Source organism: Gossypium raimondii, chromosome 9 (assembly GCF_025698545.1).
Source record: "Gossypium raimondii isolate GPD5lz chromosome 9, ASM2569854v1, whole genome shotgun sequence".
Taxonomy (NCBI): domain Eukaryota; kingdom Viridiplantae; phylum Streptophyta; class Magnoliopsida; order Malvales; family Malvaceae; genus Gossypium; species Gossypium raimondii.
In genome coordinates, this window is record NC_068573.1 from 42,703,721 (window position 1) to 42,726,618 (window position 22,898).

General features: G+C 33.4%; 4 protein-coding genes across 4 annotated transcripts; 2 read left to right on the top strand and 2 right to left on the bottom strand.

The window, feature by feature from the left end:
• The first annotated feature begins 5,571 nt into the window (after window positions 1–5,571).
• Window positions 5,572–7,281, top strand: LOC105799928 (transcription factor DIVARICATA). The gene is made up of 2 exons (XM_012630750.2): window positions 5,572–6,385; window positions 6,538–7,281. Exons 1-2 carry the CDS (start codon window positions 5,985–5,987, stop codon window positions 6,956–6,958), a joined length of 822 nt encoding a protein of 273 aa, XP_012486204.1. The 5' UTR covers window positions 5,572–5,984; the 3' UTR covers window positions 6,959–7,281.
• Window positions 7,282–11,333: 4,052 nt separating this feature from the next.
• Window positions 11,334–12,199, top strand: LOC105799931 (josephin-like protein). Its single transcript, XM_012630753.2, has one exon. The coding sequence runs from the start codon at window positions 11,722–11,724 to the stop codon at window positions 12,115–12,117; it is 396 nt and encodes a 131-aa protein (XP_012486207.1). The 5' UTR covers window positions 11,334–11,721; the 3' UTR covers window positions 12,118–12,199.
• A 481-nt stretch (window positions 12,200–12,680) lies between these two features.
• On the bottom strand, window positions 12,681–16,041 carry LOC105799929 (putative tRNA (cytidine(32)/guanosine(34)-2'-O)-methyltransferase). Its single transcript, XM_012630751.2, has 11 exons — window positions 15,663–16,041; window positions 15,481–15,574; window positions 15,347–15,396; window positions 15,208–15,257; window positions 14,906–15,014; window positions 14,376–14,436; window positions 14,211–14,263; window positions 13,870–13,962; window positions 13,678–13,741; window positions 13,181–13,288; window positions 12,681–13,049 (listed from the first exon to the last, which is right to left on the bottom strand). The coding sequence occupies exons 1-11, from the start codon at window positions 15,687–15,689 to the stop codon at window positions 12,808–12,810; spliced, it is 951 nt and encodes a 316-aa protein (XP_012486205.1). The 5' UTR covers window positions 15,690–16,041; the 3' UTR covers window positions 12,681–12,807.
• A 1,881-nt stretch (window positions 16,042–17,922) lies between these two features.
• LOC105799932 (glycerol-3-phosphate 2-O-acyltransferase 6) lies at window positions 17,923–20,527 on the bottom strand. The gene is made up of 2 exons (XM_012630754.2): window positions 19,780–20,527; window positions 17,923–18,979 (listed from the first exon to the last, which is right to left on the bottom strand). Exons 1-2 carry the CDS (start codon window positions 20,395–20,397, stop codon window positions 18,083–18,085), a joined length of 1,515 nt encoding a protein of 504 aa, XP_012486208.1. The 5' UTR covers window positions 20,398–20,527; the 3' UTR covers window positions 17,923–18,082.
• Window positions 20,528–22,898: the final 2,371 nt, after the last annotated feature.

The window sequence follows — 22,898 nt, forward strand, 5'->3', positions numbered from 1 at the left end:
GGTGGCGACTCCTATATTCGTTTTCATTTTTTTTTAAATCCAAGTCGACCTCGTTTCATCAAAAAAATGGTTTCGACAGAAAACAGTAAACATTCTTTTAAATTTGAATCATAAAAATCTCATTCATAATTATTGTATCCTAAAATTTAGGATAAAAATACTGATGTGACATAAAACTATTGGAAAGAGATACAGATGATATGGTGTCATTATTTTATACAATCCTTTCATGAATTGGATTTTTATGATTCATATTTAAAAGGAAGGATGTTTAATGTTTTCCATTTTTTAACAATGGCAGTAAAATGTCCAAATACAAAGGCCAACCTGGATTGAAATATTCTGGTTACGGAATCCAATTTTAAAAAATACCAGCTATCAATATTTATGATTTTTCACATCAGTCCCTTATGAATCTGAATGAACTATCTATGTCTTTCTCTAACTCCTTTTTTATGAAAATTGCATAAGCAACCAATGAGTTTGGTCAATAGTTTTATAATGAAACCTTGGACTCACCATGATATTCTCTAATAATGGAACCGATTTGCAAGATAAGAATACTGATGTGGCATAAAACTATTGAAAAAGGATACAAATGACGTGGCGTCACTGTTTTGTACAATCATTTCCCTTTAGGCTTAATGATATTGACAAAGACTTGTGCAGAGAGATGACTATTAAAACTTTGGGAAATTAAAAATTCATATCAACCTTATCTTTAAAATTAGACATAATCACTTTTTTCCATTAATTTAACTTTTTAAGATATTTAAATAAATTTTCAAGATGAAATTATTGTTTTATTCTTATTTAAATTCATAATAAGTGTTAATTTATTTTAATTACACTATCATTATAATTTAAACTATCAAATCTAAACTATCATTATAAAGGAAAAATAAAATTATTTAAAAGAATAACTAATTAACATAATTTAATATAGTATTAATTAAGTAGTAATTAATATGTTTAGAATTCTATTCAAATAATAAATTTATTTTACATCAATAAAATTAAAATTAGCACAATTTGTTCCTATATTTTATGCTTAGAGTTCTATTCAAGTAATAACTCTAATTTAAAATTAGCAAATTTTTTAATTAGTAATGTTAAATTAAATAACAATTAATTTTAAATGTATAATTATCTCAACTTCTATTTTATTTGAATTTTTAACTTATAATTATAAATTAAATATTATAATTATTTTTAAATGTGAATTTAATAATATGATAGAAAATAAAAGGGTATTCTTACAAATTCAAAAATTTTCCAAACTTGTGCTCTTATATATATTATAAATAATGTATATTAAATGTTTTTAAGAATAATAATTATGAAATAAAATATTTTTAAATAATAAAAATATAATTGTATATATTCAAGTGCAACATATATGATATAGAAAACTTGTAATATTTCAACAACAGAAAAATAGTAAAATTTAAAAGCTATAAAATAAGACTAAATTAGTTGAATATTCCAAAAATTAGTTGAATATTCCAAAAAAAAGTTGATTAACTAAATAGACTTTTTAAAAAAATTTTGAGAAATAAATCATTTTTGAAGAGAGTGTGAAAGCACGTTCACACCCAACTTGGTGCGTTTTTCGATAATTACAAAGAAAGTATGTTCAGCTAGGTGCACTTTCCTTGACATGTCAATTGGAAAGCTCGTTTAGCTGAATGCGCTTTCACACACTCTTTCAAAAAACGGCCTAATTTTTAAATAAAAAAATTGCTCATTGGGCTGGTTAATTTCCTTTTGACATATTCAACTAATTTAACCATAAAATAAAACTCATTTTGTAAAAATAAATAAAAATCCAAAACTCAAAATGAAAAAGAAAAAGAAAGACTCAAGTAGATAAAAATGATCATAAAAAATCCAAAAAATTCAACTTGTGCATAAAATATTAGGATATCATCAGCGGGTCTATTTATATTTGGAAAGTAGATACGCTAATGCTTTCATCTACTCTACGCAACAAACACACTACACTATGATAAAAACCATTTCATCTTCAAACAATACAACATATTACTATTTAACAAATAAAAGAAGATGTATTAATATAAACTATGGTCGATTTTCGGATTGCACAATCAACAATGGCACCCATATTTTTATTGTTATTGAATTGCATAAGTCATTAGTCAAAGCTAGAAAGGGGGCCGGGGGAGTGACAAGTTTGTTACTTGCTCTCGCTTGGTTTAAGTGATGGCTTTCAAGCAAGACATTGTGCTCCGTTTTGGGTTGCCATTTGATGGACAACCTTCGGTTTTCTTGGTTCATAAGATAAACATCCAATAGATTGGATTCCCATGCTAGCGACCTTGTGACTATACATGTAAGTACTTAGATTATCGGGGTGCATTTCTTAAGTATGATTTGTTGTTATATAAAATATTTTCAAATAAAATATATATTACTAAGTTTTATATTCTTACAACAATCATATATATATATATATATGTAAAATGTTTATATATAATAGAGAAAAAGGAAAAATGTAAATAGAGATAATTATTCATAAATTTTTCTAAAGAAAAGTTTCATACTTTCAAAGAGACATATAGATACCTCTTGAAACTCTATATATAGACACTAAAATGAGAATTGAATAAATGGAATTGAGTTTTAAGAGGACACTGTTAAAATTATATTTTTCTTTCTTGTGTGTCTCTATATTTAATTTTGGTTTTAAAATAATTGATAATGTAGTACTAATTCTTCTATTAAAGTAAAAGCATAATATTCTAATAATAGTATTTCTTGATAGTTCGCGCAGAGAGAAAATATCTATTTTAAATTAGTTTTTTAAAATACCTTACCTTCATAAAATATCAATAATCCAACTTTTTTTTTTTACAACATGATCTACATTTAAAGTCACCAAAACCAACTCATTTATTATGCATTGTGTTGGTGTGAAGCTTCTATTGTTGGTAAGTCCAAAGGTCATAAGAAGCATTGCAATTCAATCATTAGAGGTCCTTGAAGCACTAAGCAAATCATTAGAGGAGGAAAAATCATGGAAAACTTGTTGGTTGCTGATAGAAATGGTGGTCGCCACAAACACCATAAAGAAACAATTTTGAGCCTTCCATATATTCCACCATAAAATGGGAATGAACAAGGTATGGATTGGAGTGAATTGGTAAGTGTCACGTATAGGACTTGTGAGGTGGATTGGTGGCAGCGATTGATAATCAAAGTTTACAGTGGAATTTTCAAAATCTCAAAAGCCCGTGCCTCGTTGAATCTTAGTGTGGCGAGGCATAACCAACTCATCTAAAGTAATCGATGCCATTATGCACCTTCCTCACCGTCACTAGTTAAAGCATCAAATTAACAATATGGCAGAGACTGTGCAGTAATTTGAAGCATTGCGTTGTGTAAAACAACTACTTTAAAAAGAACCTCTCTCCCTACTTGGGAAGGCAATTTTCCTTTTCATATTTGCGTTTTACCTTGTCTAAAACAAAGCAGAGAGATGCCTTCTAATTTTTGCCTCAAGTAGACGGTAATCCCAAATATTTGACCCTTTGCCTCATATTACACCTAAAGGTTTAGGTTTGAACAAAATATTAGTTTCGAAAAATGAGTTTAGGTAAAAATATAATCCATTTAAAATATGAGTCGAATTTAAGATTGAATATTCAAGATTTAAGTTCGAATCAATTTAGTTTCTAATTTTCTAATCTACTATATTATGTTTTTTTTATCTACTACATTATGTTTTATATATATATATATATTATATGTAATTTATAACATAAAAAATCCATAGTAATATATTAAGAGTAAACTACACTCATTGTCCCAAAACTTTGATTAAGATTACCTTTTGATCACTCAACTTTTAAAACTTACGTAATAGTCATTAAAATTATCGAATAGTTACATTTTGCCACTCATCTATTACCTCCTATTAAAATAATGACATGGCACGTTAATTTAAAGGATAATAACCAATTTGATCCCTAAATATAAATAATAAATATAATTATCAAGAAAATAATTAAAAATGTTAAAATAATATTTTATTTATATTTCAAGGACCAAATTAGTCATTATCCCTTTAAATTAACGTCCCACCTCATCATTCTCATGGGAGATAACAGATGAGTGTAATAATTCGATAATGTTAATGGCAATTACATTAGTTTTAAAAGTTAAGTGGTCGAAACGTAATCTTAACAAAAATTCAAGGACAACCGATATAGTTAACCTATATATTAACATCATGCTTAAATCAGACCCGGCCCATAAACACATCTACTTCGTATCATTGACCCCAAGTAAGCCCAACTAGTCTTAGAGGTGTATTGATGGAGAAAAACTAAGGACATCCAGAGCTGATCCAAAATTCCTTTGCACAGCATGAGGGAACAAAACACAATTCATTACCTATTGAACCTAAAAATAACAAAATTCCAGCTTCGTTAAAAAGCGGTTGAAGCTCCAATCTTGATAATGATAACTCCAATTCCATAGCCATAACTCCTTAATTTCACATCTGGATTTCTGAGCTCAACTTATCTAAGGTGTTGGAGTATAACTGAAGACCAGTAATGACTGAGGCGGCTCATAATGGGGCCTTGTCGCAATATTTATTTTTCTTAAAAAAATTAATTAGGTATTCAAATTTTGAAAATTCCCACCTTTTAATTTTTTTTTAAAAATTTAATTGAACTCTATCAAAATCTTTGAAAATTCTCATTAATATAAAAAAATTTCTTAAAAAATTTCTCATTAAACTCCCCTCCTTTTTTTTTAAATTTTACTAACCCCAAAATTTAATTTCAAAATCTGTCACGGAATAAGTTTTGAAGATTCCTATTCGATTATCTTAAATTTGATTTTATAATTAAAAATGTTAATAAATTATCAATTAAAGGTATTATAGTAAAATTGTAGAAAATTAAATCTTAATTAGTGTAATAAGTTCCGCACCAGTTCTAGTTATTCAGGCCAATGCGCACCATTCTAATAATATACTAATGCGATCAACTCCCTATTCTACACCAGTTAAATTTTCAGTCCGTATTGATTGAATTAGTCAGAACATTGAAATTCTAACTTTTTATCGTCATGGTAATAAACAATAAGAACTTTACTAGAACATTGTTTATTTGATATTTGTAAATATTTTCTAAACATTATTTAATATCGTTTATTTGATATTTGTAAATATTTTATAAACATTATTAAATATTTTTTCAAAAATATCGATAAGTTCAAAATGGTACATTGAAATAAATTGATACTAGTACACACCATACCAATTCAAGTAGCAAAATGATGTATCCTTTGATGCTTTACTTATTATCACGTCTAAATTATTAAAAAATGTTAAAATAATAAATTTAAAATTTAGCCTCTATATTTTTATTTTTAAAAATTTATTAGTGTAACATTTTAAAATAAAAAATACTCATTTAATAACCATATAATTAAAAAATAAAATAAACAATTCGACCTAAATATTAAAATGTAATTATTTTTTTTTTGTAAATTATAACATTTTTAGGATAATGATGGAGAAACGTGTGCTACTGCCAAATTTCAAACACTCAACCGCAGATAGCACCACTTCCGTTCACCAACCAAACCCAAATCAAATGCCACATTCTCCTTTTCCCAACCTCCGCCCCCAATAACTTTGCTTTGGCTGCCTGTCACATTCACCAATCCAAACTCGCCTCCTTTCACACCCTCTCCATTTCACCAATCTCTGATTTTGGGTGTCTCTTTATATAAAATATTACATCAAGATGTGCTTTTTCTTTTCATACTGCTTCTCGAATTTTCCTTGGGTTTTGGAAAGTTACTTTTTGAGATTCCACTATTTGATCTTAGGTGAAAAGTAAGGGCTCCTGGGATTCCATTTAAATGCTTCCATGAGTTGATACTTCTTTGGTCATTTAAAACAGTCGCCATTTTTGAACATTTTTATTCAAAGTGAGAGCAAAGAAATGATGAACAGGGGATTTGAGATTCTCTCCCCACCTTCTTATTCACATGCTTCGAATTGGTTGTTTCAAGAGAGCAAAGATATAAAATGGACTCACCAAGAGAACAAGCGTTTTGAAAATGCTCTGGCTTTGTATGACCAACAAACTCCTGACCGATGGTTTAATGTGGCTGCAATGATTCCAGGGAAAACAGTGGCTGATGTAATCAAACAGTACAGAGAATTGGAAGAGGATGTTAGTGATATAGAGGCAGGGCTTATACCAATTCCTGGATACCTAACTGATTCTTTTACATTCAATTGGGTTAATAACCATACCCCGGGTGGAAAAACAGGGACTGGGACTCCACCTTGTGATCAAGAAAGGAATAAAGGTGTTCCATGGACTGAAGATGAACACAGGTATTTTTGCTTGTCTTTGTTGATTTTTTTAATGTCATTTAGTTATGATTGAATAAATCAGGATACATTACCAACTAATATAGGAAATTCCTGATTGATCACAATGTGCCCGTGCTTGGTTTATGAAGTTCCATTTGATGATTAAATGACAGGCAATTTCTAATGGGTCTTAGAAAGTATGGTAAAGGGGATTGGAGAAGTATATCGCGCAATTTCGTGACGACTAGAACCCCAACTCAGGTGGCGAGTCATGCTCAAAAGTACTTCATCAGGCAGCTCACCGGAGGGAAGGACAAGAGGCGGCCGAGCATCCATGATGTCACAACACTTAACATCGCCGATACGCCCTCTTCTTCACCAGATCATGGAAAGCCTTCGTCTCCCAAAAATGCTTCTGCAGTAGCCGGGGTAACAAATGAAGGAGCAGCCATTGTTTTTGACCAGAGGAGTAGTGGCAATGCCTTGCTGTCTCCTTTCTGTAAGGTTCCTTCATATGGACCGAAGCTGGATGAACAAAATTTGGCAAGTGGAACTCTGCCCACATCTCAATTCGGATCTTACCGTGGGATGTGAGGCTGTGAGCTATCTGTGCCCATGCCTCGTGTATAAACCTTGAATATGCATAATAGTCCATAACATGGTTTTAGTTTTGTTGTCACCAGCTTAGATTGATGATTCGTAAGTATGCCATGTCCTTGCTGATGAGCTCTCTGTTTATGGGTTGTATATAAATTTGTTAAGAAATAAGAATTGTATTCTCGTTTCATCGTATGGAAGCAATCCTATTACAGGTAAGGTTGGTTTAATGATAAATTTGATCACTAAGGATTGTATGTTTTGTTAAAATAGTTCTAATTGTATTTTTGAGACTTTTTTGATAACTATGTTTATTTTTTAATTAAGAGTTATATTTCAATTTAATGTATTATTTATTTTATTATTATGTAATTATCTTATTAGGTTATCTACGTAATAACTTACATCTCCTTAAAAATATTTCACATATGAAATTTCACATCATTCTCGTTAACTTTGTTAACAATACTTACATCAACTTTGTTAGAAAAAGCAAATTGACACAAAGAATAAAGGTTGATGGTAAGAAAAAAGGCTCAAAAATACAATTAGGGCTATTTTGACAAAACATGCAAACATTAGTGGCCAAATTTGTAATTAAGCCTTTTTTTTAATAATTTCTTTTGAAAGTTTAGGTCAATATTCTCGATAAGAAAATCCTAAGAAAATGGTTTGGAAAAAGTAGTAATATCATGGTTTTTCATGTTGGTAAAGAACACATAAAAAATGTAAGAAGCATCTCTCCCTGGTTAGTGCAGTGAGGAATCCTGATCTTACTTTTACCCAATATCAAAAGACTTTACTGTTGCAAGAAAACTATCACTAGGAGACTATTCTAAAGAAAATAAAAAAAGTTCCAAAGGTCTTTTGGTTAACGTTGTTGCTTTTTTTGTTGATGAAAATGATAAACAAAGAAGTAGCGTTAATGCTCAAAACGTGGCAGAAAAATGAAGAGCAAAGCAAAGCAAGAGTTGCCATCGATGCTTTCCTGAAAAAATACAAAAATAAATAAATAAATTTTATTTTGGTAACTATTCAGGTTATAGGAGAGAAGGGTAATGAAGTTTACTTTTACGATTACTAATAAATTTCCGTTCTTTAGTTGTTTTCATTACTGCTTGTTGCTGTTGCTGTTGCTGTTGCTGCATGCTTTAGTAAACCATGATGATGATGAAATGAAAAGGCCATATTGATTGCCCAATGCATATATAATTTTCTGGTCCCACCCGCTACATAAACACTATCTTTTTGGTTCAATACTACACTAACACTTTCAGGGCAACATCAAGGGATGGGCTAAAATTAGCACTACCTTAATAAAAGTGGATGCAACTGTTGTTATTAGCTTCATGATTAATATTGTAATTTTTATTAGTTTTCTTGGTGTTTTAAATAATGGCTGGAGGACGTTTTTGACTGTGATCTCGAATACTAAAATCATGTATACCTTCAAAAAAGGGAATTGGCATGTTGATGCTTTGGCAAATTTAGGGAGTCATTTTCAGCTTTGTACCTCCTCGGATAATAACTATTGTAATGATCTTATTTCCTTTTGTGATGAGCCCCCTCATGCCATCAAATTATATGTGTTGGAAAAGGTTTATAGATCTCCTTATATGCATACTATCATGTAATCATTCATGTTAACACTAGTTCCTTTATTTAAAAACATGCTAGTTCCTTATTCTTGTTAGTGACAAATTTGTCCATTTTCATTTTCTTTTAAAGGAAAAGAAAACATCACCTTTAGTTTCATGCAAGTTGCATAGGTGAAGCACTTTGGGCTCCTTATTATAATTTATCCCTACCTTAGATTGTGCTTGGTAAAATGAAAAAAAGAAAAAGAAAATAGATTTCAATAATATATGTTTTCTCTGAAAGGATAAAGTCTTGGCCTAGCAACACGCCAACACCCATCGTATCCAAGCAAGAGTTGGTGTAAGGACGGCAACATCTCAGTCACTTTTTTTCCTTTCTAACCATTATACTCGAGCTTTATTTTCTTTTCACTTTTTAACTCCCTTTCTTTTTATATTTTTATTTTTCATTCAACCAACCATACACAGTATCTTTTAAGTCATTTTGAGATCACACTGATCCCATTCTTACACCCCATTCTTCTCTAATCTTAACTTTTATTTCCCTCACAATTGAAACTTTGATTCCTCTTTCCTCAAGCCATTCAAATATCATGTCCAACGTATATTTGATAGTATATAAAAGTTTAAATCTCCAAATATATATAAAAAAAAGTTATTGTACTTATCATGTAAGGAGCCCACTCTAGACTCTCATTCACGTATAAATATCCCCCTCTTCCAACATTATAGGACACACAAGATCAACTTTATAGTCCACTCTTGCTCAAATACCATCCTAACATATATAAACCACCATCTTTAATAGTTCTACCACCACATATGGTGTGAATCACCGCCATCTTTATTGGCTTTTCGCATTATCTACCGTAAAACCACCTTCATTATCTATAACATGATCTAAAGATTGTATGATGATGTTATTTTGATATTAGATTCCAACAATTGAATCTCAACTAAACAGATCTCTCCCAATTCGTGGCCAGAAAATTGTTAATGGTGTATTTTTGGGGATAATGGCAAGAAATATTTTCGTGCTTTAACAAATTTGTCAATGTAGTACTTATAGTTTCAATTTGTTCAATTTAATGCATGTGCTTTTTTAGTATTCCGGATTAATTATTCTCAGAAATTGAAAACCCCCATTATCTTCAATCATTCATATCACACAAAATGGACAGGCTAAGCTTTTCATTGGCAATTAGTAAAAGATTAATCCAAGAGTTAAAAAGGTAAAATTTGAAGTTTAATTAAAAAGAATTATCTGAAAGTCTACACATAAGGGTGAACATGAGATACCATTTGTGCAAGTGACATTTCCTAGAGATGAGACCTCGTCAGAATAATGGTTCAGCCCAACCACCCAATCTATGGAGGTTGAGCTACTTATTAGTCCAAAATTCCATTGGGCCAAACAAAAATGATTCGAACACCACAACTATCCCTTAAACAACAAAAGTGCTGAACGAACGGGGTAGAAAAGCCTAAGCCAATTCATAGAATCCATTTAATTTAATGCTTAGCTTCACAAAGTCGTCCCAAAACTAAGGCCATTGCCCTAATGACACGGTCCATCCTCCACCCAGTAATTAGGACTGTCATCGCTTCACATCACAGGGACAAGAAAATTTATGACGGAAAACAGGAAATTCCAAGTGCCGAAAAATGGTCCCACATCTCAGTAATGACAATCGAAAACAAGCATTTATGGAGTTATTGTCACTCTTTGTCCCGCGGGGACTATGACCCTTAATCACGTTGAAAACCAAATCCCAAACCTCACATATTTTCTATGATGTACCTACCTCTGTTCCAACATTTTTATATCAACAAAGTTATTGCTTTGAAATCTCGTTCCACTGTCACCTTCGTGCTTATCTCACCTACAGAATTCAACACTGGACATTAAAAACTTTGATTGGACCTTACAAGGAAAAAAAGGAAATGCAATCCTCTAGCCTCTAACCCCACTTCTTAAGTCATCATCCTTTTTTATCCCTAAAATGAAATTGTCATTATGTTTATATATTATATCAGCATTAGATAAGCTAAGATAATGAGGGAAATAAGTCGTGTGAGTGGCTAAAACTCACTTTTGCTGCTTTCCCTTTAATATTTGCTGTGCATTCAAAAAGCTTTATTTATGAACATGACGTCTTTGATTACTTGACCCATGAATGCACTCCAATAGAGATGCAAAAACTGAAAACTGGGGCCTTTTTCGGTCAAAAAATATCCTTAGCAGGCAACAAAGTTCAACATGAAATTGTCTTCTGCCAAAGTAGTAAAGGGGATGGGATGGTTGGTTGGTTTCCCTCGTATTCACGCCAATGCCCACACTCCCATATTCAAATAGATTCCCTCTTCTTTCTTTTTTCATGTTTGAAAAATGGGCCAATCTCTCAACCAATCTATTTCCAGAACAGGATCAAGAAATGGCCAACAAAAGAGAAATAAAGTAGGCCCTGACACCACCTCAAAAGCAACGCTGATAAGAAGAGTATCGAGTGCTTGTCTCCCTGTGTTCCCTTCCCTTCCTACCTTCTGCTACTCTCTTTATTTTTGACCAACCCTGCACCCCCCCCTTTTTTTTCCTCTTTGCTTCCCTTTCCCTACCTTCCATTTTCTCCTCTAATCTTCTTAATCTCAGGTTTAATAGTCTTATAACACTCTATATGGTTGTTTTCTTTCTTCCAAAGAAGTGGAATTATGAGCCAATTATGACAAACAATGTCATGCCGGTATTTGATTTTTTTTGGGGGATCGATAATTATAGTGAAAATAAACAGCAATTATATTTATACATTCCAATCCGCCAGATGCATGGCTCATGCATTTAGATGTGAAAAAAATTGAAATGCTATGTTGAAAACCGTAATTAGCCCCTGCAGTCAACATCTATGAACATTATTAATACGCATTTGCTTTGCTCACCCACAAATTAAATTCGTCTGCCAATTACTCATTTCAATGACAAATCCTATCCTATCCCATCCCTTGCTTCAGTATTCTCCTTTTTTTTTCCTTTCTCTTTTCAGTTTTTACTTTATTCACAATAATTCGTCAATAAATTAAATACCACTCTTAAACCTTAACAACTGCCCCTTCTTCCTTGTTCAAAGCTTCACATATCAGAGTTCCTTTCTCTTTTTCTCCTCTAGAATGTCGAGAAGAACAATCAAGCGAGTGAGTTTCAGTCCTGACGTCAGTGAAAGGCCTAAGCTGTTTGTGAAACATGGAGGCAGCGCCACAACTAGAGGAGGTAACCGAAGAAGGGTGGTGGTTGGGATTTTCACGTTTAGGCTTGTGGAAAGGTCAAGCTTTTCACCAGCAAGTTTTTTGAGACATGTTGGGGCTAAAGTTGCAGGCGCTTTGCGTTTCGTATCCATTCGAGGGAACTCTTCGCGTAAAGTTTCTTCTTCCAACCTACCCAGGTCTCGATCGTTGGCTGAATCTATCGACTCACATCGTGCTGAAGCTATTGAAGACTGCATCGAGTTCTTGAATTCTTCTTCCTCTTTGTCAAGGTCAAACTCGGTTACCACATGTTCTTGCTAGAAATTTGAGTAAAAATTTATATGTAAATGAAAGGGAAAAAGAAAAGGGATTCCATATAATTCATTGATCGCTTAGTTTCCAATATTAGACGTAGAAAAACACATGCATATCTATTCATTAGATGGTTATTAAAAATCATTTGCTACCATAAATTTTCATGGAAAACCATTCTATCGCTGGCCACGGCAGAGGATTGAGCCTGAGGAAATATTCCAAAGGAAAAAGTCAGTGTTAGGACCCTAGGTGAAAGCTCAGTAAAATACCCCACTTGGTTTCTCATTTATTTCAGTTCTTTGGATTTTAAGATTGTTTGGACAAAGTCCACCTGATTATGTAGTTTATAAAGGATTGAGACTAGAGAGAATTACAAATAAACTCTTGATAGTTTCATAACATGAATAACTCATATGATATACTATGGGTTTAGTTCAATGATTTAAACATTAGAATGGAAATCTTAACTTTGAATCATGATTTCTTACAAAAATACAATGGTCATGGTTTGGAACAAGATGCCAAGGGATTAAAGATGACTGATGGTTTGAGGGACAGAGAGGGCATAATGAGAGAAGAGCACTCCACTTCCTTTTCATAGAAAGAATGTAAATTGTATATAAAACAATAACAGTAATCATTGTTTCTACATTAAAAACTCCCATCTCACAATGGATTTACCCTTTTTTTTAAAATTCAAGCATCCAAAGAAAGCTTTTCAAGGTCTCGGATACCATGACTGGAAGTTTTCTTCATCTCAAGAGCTCTCTTATAAGGGGGGGCAATGGGAGGCTGAACAGGATCCAAACTCTGGTAAGTTCCATCAGCAACTTTCGGCAGTGGATATGAACGGTCAGAATCATACCCGCTTAGGTCCCCGCAAGCTAAAAATGGAATATAAACCTTATTTGGTCCTTCTAACCATCCACTACTGCAATCTGACAAATGAATAAAGGAAACAAGAAATACAATAAAGTATAAACCATTTACTAAAGAAAGAGGATTATCCAAGTATCTCAAAATCTTAAGTAGGAAATCGGATTCTTTGGCAACCATGATGTCCGTTTACCTAGATCATCTCCACCCGAGGGACTGCCAACCATTTCCAGGAGACGATGCAAGTCTTTTGGATTGAATCCTTCAGGTGGTGAATAATTCTCACAAACTGCAAATGCCTCTGTATTAGAAATAAGACAAGAATTAGCCACTTTCGACTTAACGTCAAGTTGTTTAGAAATTGCTATGAAGCAATAAAATCCAAAGAGGGTAAATGAAAGGAGGTGAGAACTAGATATAACATATAATGTCTAACTGCCCCTGCTTATACATAGCAATGTAGAGCATTCCACAGGTTCGATTATAATGCATGAGCCAATGTGTCATATACACCAAAGGTAAAAAACTATGTTGCTAAACAAACTTAAAAGCGTGAAAGATAAAGTCAGAAGATTCTAAGGATAATACAACCAATATATCAATATGTTCTAAAAAGAGAAGAAACAAAAAAACAAACTGATGCAGCTGCCAAGGAGAAGTACATGTATGATCTACACATGTTATTCCTACCTATGCTGGAGTTTCTGCTGCTTTTTGGTTTTGCAAAAGTAACTACAGGGAAAAATAATTTCAGCTGCAAGAAAGAAGAAAACAAAGGAAAGAGAGTTTATCAATTTAAGGAGTTTGATATTGAAATAAGCTTTGTTACTAAATCTCACAAAACTTAGACACTAAAATTAAGTGTTTTTGGAAAAACTTTACCTGGCAATACAGAAGACTTGTATCTTTTCCACGAAATATTTTTGCAATGAATTTTCCGCCTGGTCTAAGTATATGAGTAACAATTGTTAAACCCTGCATTAACATGCAAAATCATAAACGAAGACCGGAAAATTCAGGGAAACAAAAAGAAAGAATAAGATGTAATACACAGTAAAACTATATTATCAAGTTTTCACAAATGGTAGGATCTTGGTAGGAGTGGCCGTATATGATGAGGCGTATCACAATTCACATCCATGCACATCACACATCCAGAATTATTCACAAAACTGAGTTTCTCATTACAGATGCAGATCAACACAAGGAATTAGAACACTCACGGCGAGAATGAGTTGGGACTGAACAAATTCATCCATGTCATGAAGACCAGTTACTGCAAATCCAGAGAGAATAAAACAAGCTTAAGAAGCTTAAGGGGACAAAATAGAAACAACCAAAATGCTTTAGACCGTAGGCTAAGTTAGAAACCCTAAATATTGTTTTACCATCAGGAGCACCATCGCACACAACAAGATCAGCCTTACAGCCATCAAAATGTCTAATTACCTGCAAATGACTCAAATAAATAACAAATGAAATTGATGTCATATATACACATTCGATAAACAATATAGGGTCAAACAAATTAAACCTTAGCTCCAAAAAGTAAATCATATATATGCACTATCCATATTTTCTAACCATTTCACGATTCTAAAACAAGCACAGTGAGTACTGAATCATCTTAGATTTTAGAAGTGGATCAAGGTTTCCAATTTTCATGTAATTATCAACAGAATATTGGACCTAAGTAGAAAGCTAATAATTAAGACTCAACATCAAAACAACATGCAAACACTCCACTGAAGTAAAGAATTTTGCCTATAATAAATGGTTCTGTCCCAAAGCACTTTTGGCATTCAGGGATTCTCCTAATGTGACCATCCAAAATACAAGCATGGAAAATTTCTAATTATCATAAACTGGAAAGGCAGGTTAAAAACAAGTCAATTAAAATAAAAAAGGAAGTCCTCACCACTTCAGCTGTCCGGGCATTAGTTATATCACCCTGCACTTGGATTACGCCTTCAATTGGAGCCATTGGCTGCAAATCAATGGCTACAATTAGAGGAAGCTCACCATCCCTGCAAGTTATAATAAAGTTACGAAAAATGGTAGCAGGAAATTAAATTTCAGGTGCAAAAGGAACGAGCAGGCAAAACCAAACTACAAGGTGTGTACTTCAGCATGCCTCCTAATTCCTTAAGCAAAGAAGTAGACACTAAACGCATGAATCAGGCAAATATACACCAAAAAGTAAGAAGAAAAAGAAATTACTTTGAAACGGGTGATTGCTTCGAAGGAAGATACAATTTGCGGCTCAAAACCTGTAGGCATTATTAGCAAGCATGTTAACAAAGAAGACTAGCTACTTAAAAGTAGCCGATCGGGTTATCATCACTAAGTGCGTGCAAACCTGACTCCAGCTACCAGGGGCAGCACATAAATCTACCACGCGCTTAACTCCTACACACCAAAACAGAATCAAAACCAATGAATTCAATGTTCTACGAATGTATTTATGCATAGACATATATAAGAGAATTTGACCTTCAAAAATATTGAATTCTTCGTCAATCTGGAGAAGCTTAAAGGCACTCCGAGCACGCCAACCTTCTTCTTTTGCTTTCCGATAGTAAATATCCTGAATATCAAACAGCTTACCCTTGTTAAAAGTTGCAAAAATCACTGAAAATCCCAATAAAGAAATTAATACGAAAAAAAAAACTCACCCTCTTATCCCTGGAAGCTTTACCCATTAGTTTCAAAATATGATACCGTTTCTTTTTCTAAATACACGGAGGAATAGGGAAATTTCTTAGTTCTAACTTCAAAAACCCAGCCGTCGAGGTCGAGGTCGAGGTCGAGGTCGAGGGTTTTACAGTAAAAAGGGGGTGATCTGACAATCAAGAAGGAAAAGACTGGGCAAAACTACGTAGCCAGAAAAAGATAATTGGGCCGTGAAACAAGAAAAGGTTGGGAATGGAAACCGGTTCAACAAGCATGGGCTTATTTGCTATTAAGCTATAACAAAAAAAACCCACTAAGTTTGATCGAATAGACTTGTTTCCTTTCTTGGAGTGCCTTCCCATTCTGTTTGTAGTGATGTATACTATGCTTCAACTCCATACAGACTGTTTATAGCATAAACATAGTATATACCACTAATAGAGTCTGAATCACCTTACTGTCTCAGTAAAATTACCTTGAATTTCTCTCTGGACAGAAAGGGTCCTTAAATGTCTGTACAGATTTACTGGGTCACTTTTATGTACGGTTACTGTACTCCCTTTTTATTTTAATTGGATGAATGGGGATTCTTTTTGAATACTGTCTTTTTTGGAGGACTGTTTGCTCAATCAAGTTTGTGTGGAGGATAGGCCAAAGCATGTACATGGTGTTTTCAATCATACTAATCGATTCTTGCTATAAGATTATCTAATAAAAAGGTTTCTGATTTTATGGGTCCAAATATCCTTTTTGTTTTTCTTTCAATAAATTATGCGAATGGTGAAGTAATTGGGTTTGGAGCTTCCACTCATTTTTTTCCTTTTGAGCAATGGAACTCAGAAGTTCAAAAGAGCCCTCTTGGCATACAAAGTAGATTTATCTATTATAAGCAGTTGTTGATTGGATTGTGAGATGGATTGAAGCAAACCCTATGGAGTAAACACTACTAACAACTCATGGATTTACTGATATAATAAATGTTGAGTCCATGCATTAAACAGGCCGAATTTAAGAGCTGCTGCAGTTGTGGGACTGCTTGACAGTGTGGCTAAAATAACGGTGCCAGATTTGGAGTAACTGCAATGCAAGCTCAATTCTTTTTCTGTCATGGCCACGTGCATTATTACTGAATGAAAAGCAACACCCAAAGTTGTAATTTGAATATTAGGCAGGGGATCTAGAATTCCAACTGTTTGTAATCAAAGGTGGGGGAGAACATGGGGATTGGTCCCCATTTTCCAGGATGGACCACTCCATTTTAGATCAAACCAATGGTTTTTCTAATATTTTTGTTTAGCACTGAAGTAAGCCAAATCTGGATGTTTGTATATCACCCAACTCCTGGAATTCATGAGTGGTGGCCGTATTTATTCTTCTGCTTAAACAGTGGGAGAAATTCAAGCAATAAAATTGGGCTGGTGGGTTGAGACTGGAGAGGTAAGGGAAGATTCTGGTTTATGAGCTAATTTTGGAGACATTAATGGTCTGGTTTGGTCTATGGCTCTATACTAGGTCAATAAAACAGAGCTAGACAAGAAAACTAGTGTCCTGCAATTTCAACAAGTGCTGGTCACTATTCTTTGGCATTGAGACAGAAAAATTCTTATGTAAACTAGGTTCTAATTCAAGCATCTCACCCTAGCAAACAGGGAAATCAAAGGTGAAAAAAGCAGGTTGCAATTGCAGTATTCATCTCTCAACTTGAATTGAGGTTGGCGGCCCATTAAAAATAGAAAAATGGAAACGATTTTAGTTCACCTATACCATCAAATCCATATGCTTAATCAATTCCGTTGACTCAAATGCATTGAATTTTATCACCTAACTAACTAACTAGGAGCCCGCAGCCGTGGCTTGATGTCTTCTACTTTATTTAGTAAACAATGAAAAGATAAATGTAAAAAAAATATCTTCATTACCGACTTTCTCATTAGAGGTAGATTGTATTCATAAGCTATTTATGTTTTAACTTGATGATTGTTTTCCTTCGTTGGAGATTCTTGAAGTTAAAAGAAGAAGAAGAAGAAGAAACAATCACGTGACTCAAATCAATGCAGCGTCACTTGCTCTGTATCTAATCTCTGATAAGTCCTTATCGAGCCAAGCCAACCCTTAGGACCACAAAACAAAGCCAACATCTCATTTTCATCAATTCATCAAATGGTCATCACCAAAAACTACGGTGATATCCTAGAAGAATGAAGATGCAGAAAGATAGGGTAGGAATAGCAGAGAGCAACCAGTGACATTAGGCATTGGCCATTAAAACATTAAAGATTTGTATGTATTCAAATTACTAGCAAAATATACATATTTGTTATTTTTATAACTAGCATCACAAACAATTTTTTTATTTGTAAGACAAAGTTTTAACGTAATGAAAAACAATGGCCAAATTAATATAAATCATCTCTTTTTTTTTTTAAAGTACTTGAGCCTTTTCCTTTTCCTTTTCCTTTTCTTTCATGGATGGAACCCGACCGTCCGTTCCTGCAAGCATGGCATACTTGTCCTTCCTTGTCAAGTTGGTGCACTCAAATCCCAATGTCCCAGCCAGCACCCTTTGGATGTAGTTTGCAACTTCAATGGCTGATTTTCCACCTTTGCAAGTAAGCTCTGTAGGCAGCTGGTTCAAGAAGGTGATCTCGTAAGTAGGCATGGGATTCATGAATACAAAATAAGGATCCAACAATTTGTGTCCCCGAACTGTTGTCCCGTGGAAAACTGTTTGTTTAGTGTTGATTGCGACCGGCACAATTCTATCAGTGAGTTCAGCGAACAGTGCACTGAATCTTAGCAGAAATGGTTCTCGGCAGGTAGTCCCTTCAGGACAAATAACCAAGTCACCTTCCTTGAGAAGGCGCTTGATGTCGGCAGCATCTTTTTCTCTTTCTCTCGATAATGCAACGGCCCGAATAGGCGAAATAATTTCAGTGAATTTACTAATACTATAAGTAACACAACTGATTTTTCGGCCTAAGGCAACCGCTGTGACAACTGGGTCTAAAACTGTTCTATGGTTGCAAACAAAGAGGACTCCACTTTGGCCTTTCCTAGGTGCTGGTGGAGGGGTACCCTTAACAATCAATTTGATCCCCAGCAACCTGTAATTGTATCGAGCAATTCGCTCCGGCAACGGGATGTTGGTGTAGACCCTGAGTAGGGAGAGGATGAAGCCTATAGGAAGCCATAGGAAGGTCAACAGAGCAGCCAAAGGGGTTGGCCTTTGGACTAGGCGGCCCTCATGAAATATAACAGGGCTTAGAAGCTTGTTCCTTGGCAATGGTTCGCATTTGGTTCTTGGCACCATGTATCCTTCCTGTACATAAACAAAATCAATGTAAAAAATGCCAATCAATTCCATAAGTTTATTCAATAAAACTTGAAACTTTTTGGTGTTCACTTCACCAACAATCATCTAACCATCTTGCCATGCATTAACTCCACCAAATAATATTTCAGCTCAAGAATATGAAGCTAAACGTAAGGAATCCATGCACATGTTAATTTTTTGTTTTAATTATTATTACAGAGTTAATTCAAAAGTATTAGTACTATATTTATGATACATGTCAGTTTCATGTAAAAGTACTTTTCCTTTTCTTCTTATTATTAATTGGGAGACAACCCATTGAAAACATCACGTGGATGGCGCTGCTGCTTGGAACAAATGGAACATGATTTGTATAAAAACTAGAGGTACAAAAGAGTGGTTATGGCACGAGAAAGTTGTGTTCTTAATTAGAAAATTAATTGAAGAAAAACTGGCTTGAAACTTGAATTGCAACTTGTTCTTTGATAATCTTTTCAGCAAAAAGAAAAAAAGCTAGAGGAGAAAAAGCTTTCAGGATTAGGAAAGGTGTTGGGTAAAGCTAAACGTAAAATTAGGAGTATGGAACACTGTGGACCATTGAAGTATGAATTTTGTAACTATAAAAAGGCAAAGGGACAGGCATCTCAAGCAAAAACATTATTGGGGATCATAAACGCACTCACCAAACATAATCTCATGTTTAAGGAATCTGTGTTAGATCCGATATTAAGAAACCATCTGTAAAATTGTTCAAATATGGCAGTGAAAAAGAGAAAGAAATGAGGGTTTAGTTAGTGAGACTGAACCTTGCATAATGACATGAAATCATGGTCGGTTTCTCTGTCTCCTAGCCCCAAATCTGGCAAGTTGGTCCCGAATTCTTTCAAAACGGCAGCCCTTTTGTGTTCTCCGACGAGAACTCCAGGTTTAATGGCAAAACCAGTTGCCCTGCCAGATTTCGTCACTTCCAACTCTGTTCCAATAACCTTGTCAGCTCCTAAATATGTCTTGGCAAAGGGTTCCACCATGATCCTAGGACTCGCTGTAATAATGTATCGTTTGCCAAAGGAGCTGAAAACTCTCCAGCTGTCTGGATGAACATCCTCGGCATAAAACTTGGGCAAGACCGACCTCGAAACGAGCTCAATGTCTCTAACTTTTAGCCCGGAGAAGGTGATGAAAATGAAGGTATTAATGGCTACGGACTCAGAGATGAACAAGTACGTAAAGTACACAAATGGAACGGATGTTAACAGAACAAGTGCTCTAACAAGGCTACCAGCTTCAAGAGCAACAAGCATGAAATAAGGAAAAGCACTTTGTGACACGAGAAGGGTCCCATCTAAATCCGCAGCCACCGTCTGATTCGATCTTCCGTCGCTGCTACATTTGGAAATCGGTTCGAAACAACGGTAAGCCCCCATGATTATGGAAGAGAAGTTAAAAGATAGCCTTAGTCTATTGGTTTTTGTCAGTAATGTCGAGAAAAGAGAAAGGAGAAAGGGGGCTTTAATAGGATTGGAGAAAGATGGCAAATGGCAATGATATTGTTGAAGCTATTCGTTAGCTTTTATAATTTAATAAAAATAAATAAATAAGCAATGTAGTTGAGACTTTGAAGGATACGAAAATGAAATGTTTCTAATTAATAGATCCCTTGAAAAAAATGATTATTATTGTAGACTTGTGATTAACCTTTTCCACGACAAAAAGATTATATGCATAATATATATTTTACGTACAAATTTGGGCAGTTGAGTGAGAAGAGGGGTCCGTCCGAGTAGTTGGAAATCAGATGCCAATATCCACAGGGTCATTCAATTAGCCTATATTTTAGTTCTCGGACGCCGCCCACAGCCGCTTCACCAAAGCTCATATTTCGGCTCTCGATTGCTGCTAAATTTACCATACCCTCTTTAGGTTAAATGAAATTTTCATGGTTTTCAATGTTTAGGGTCTGTTTGATTGCCAGTAAAATATTTTCCGTAAAATGATTTCGGGAAAATGTTTTACTTTTCTGTAAAATGATTTACTGGAAAATATTTTCTGATGTTTGATTGAATCTGTGTAAAATATTTTCAGCTGTTTGGCAGATTTCATAGAAATATTTTTCGAAAAAATTGTTTTTACATATATTGATATGTATTAATAAATTTTTATATTTTAAATTATTTTTACATATATTGCAATGATTTATTTATAATAATACTCAATTATTAAGCTACAATATTAATCGTTATAAATTGAAAAAATTAATATCAAATAAATTATTTGTAATTGTGTTAAAAAACAAGTATTGAATAATTAAAAAAGTTACTGGAAAATCGATAAACAGAAGCAATTTTCTACCGGGAATGAAGGAAGGAATAAAGGAGGCGATAGAGAGGAGAGCACGGAAAATGTCTTACGGAAATTGAAAGGGTAAGACATTTTCCCTAAAATGTAACCTATTTTTCCTTGTTTTGGAGTTCATTTTTCAAATGGAAAATGTTTTCCACCAATCAAACGCTGGAAAAGTTGGAAATGATTTTCCGGAAAATCAATTCCTTCAATCAAACAGACCCTTAATTTCGAGTTTGGGTTGAGCAGAAAATGACCAATAACTAATTACCACGTGGCTTTAAGTTCTCAAATTAAAAAATATATATTAGCATGTGGTGACAAAATAATATAAAAAAAAAGTAAATAAGACATTAAATTCAATTAGATGTGGGGGGAGAAAAACAGCTGGATGAGGCTTCAGCAGTTGAGCCAACTGGAGACTGGAGGTGCTTGACTTTTAATTAATGCAAGGCTAACTAAATGGGCTTTATTTTCATTATCTTTTCTATATATTTCCGAGATATTATTTTATTTAATCTTTTTAATAATCCCGTTATAGAATTACTCATAATTCCTCCCCAAGGGTCCAACCCATAAATGGGAAGATGATGCGTTTCAACGCGCTCGAGCTAAGAAAATATTGACTATTTTGTTTACTTTTTTAAAATATCAAAAATATAAAATTATTTATTAAAATGCGTTTTCTTTTTTTGATTTAACAAAACTTTGCTACCTTTTGTGAAGGGAGAGAGTGCATATAGAGACTTGCCCTAAAATAAAATAAAAATTTACTTTAAATTATAGTTTGGTCTCTCAAAATAATAAAATTTGATTTAATCCCTTTTAAAATTATAAAAATATATGCGAATACAAATACAATAGTAAAATTATATTTTAATTCTCATAAAAATATATAACTCAATCTCGATTCCCCAAATAAAATTTCACCCAACTACCCATAAGAGACAAGGTTCTTAGTGTCCATTTCCCCATACATTTTTTTGGGTACATTTCTCCTCTATATTTTTTTTTCTTTGATACAATGCTTACGGCTGGTCATTTATCAACTTGGAACTTTGGTTTGAAAATTTGGATTTGAATTTCATTTGTTATGTAAATGATAAGAATGAAATGTATATATTATGGATAAATTAGTTGGGATTCAATCTAATATATATTAGAAAAATATAAAAATATGGATTTATCAAATCTAAAAATATTTTTAGGATTTCAAAGTCATTACTAAATAGTTCTCTAGCAAATCCATGAATTTGAGATTTACATTATTTTTTAAATTCTAATTCTAATTCTAAAATTTAAATTATATTTTTTATAAATTTAAAATCAAACATGTTCGAGGTTCAAATTATTTCTCTCAACAATATTGTTTCTAAAGTTTAAAATGCGTCTCCTTTCATAAGTGCAATGTGCCTTACCACACCACTTAATATTTATTAATGTTATATGATATACATTTAATTTAATTTAATACATTTGAAGTGTTGTCTTTTTGTGAAAAATAATTAATTTCGTTACCAACTAAATTAAATTTCTATGAAGTGAAATAAAAGAATAAATGATTGTCTTACTGTAACTTAAAACA

Excerpts from the sequence above, each read along its gene's own strand:
- LOC105799928 (XM_012630750.2), top strand. The coding sequence starts at position 5,985 with ATGATGAACAGGGGATTTGAGATTCTCTCCCCACCTTCTTATTCACAT. Across the intron at positions 6,386-6,537 it reads TGGACTGAAGATGAACACAG|GCAATTTCTAATGGGTCTTA; the intron begins GTATTTTTGCTT and ends ATTAAATGACAG.
- LOC105799931 (XM_012630753.2), top strand. The coding sequence starts at position 11,722 with ATGTCGAGAAGAACAATCAAGCGAGTGAGTTTCAGTCCTGACGTCAGT.
- LOC105799929 (XM_012630751.2), bottom strand. The coding sequence starts at position 15,689 with ATGGGTAAAGCTTCCAGGGATAAGAGG. Across the intron at positions 15,015-15,207 it reads AAGCAATCACCCGTTTCAAA|GGATGGTGAGCTTCCTCTAA; the intron begins GTAATTTCTTTT and ends TATAACTTGCAG. Across the intron at positions 13,742-13,869 it reads CAAGTCTTCTGTATTGCCAG|CTGAAATTATTTTTCCCTGT; the intron begins GTAAAGTTTTTC and ends TCTTTCTTGCAG.
- LOC105799932 (XM_012630754.2), bottom strand. The coding sequence starts at position 20,397 with ATGGGGGCTTACCGTTGTTTCGAACCGATTTCCAAATGTAGCAGCGAC. Across the intron at positions 18,980-19,779 it reads ATTTCATGTCATTATGCAAG|GAAGGATACATGGTGCCAAG; the intron begins GTTCAGTCTCAC and ends GTTTATGTACAG.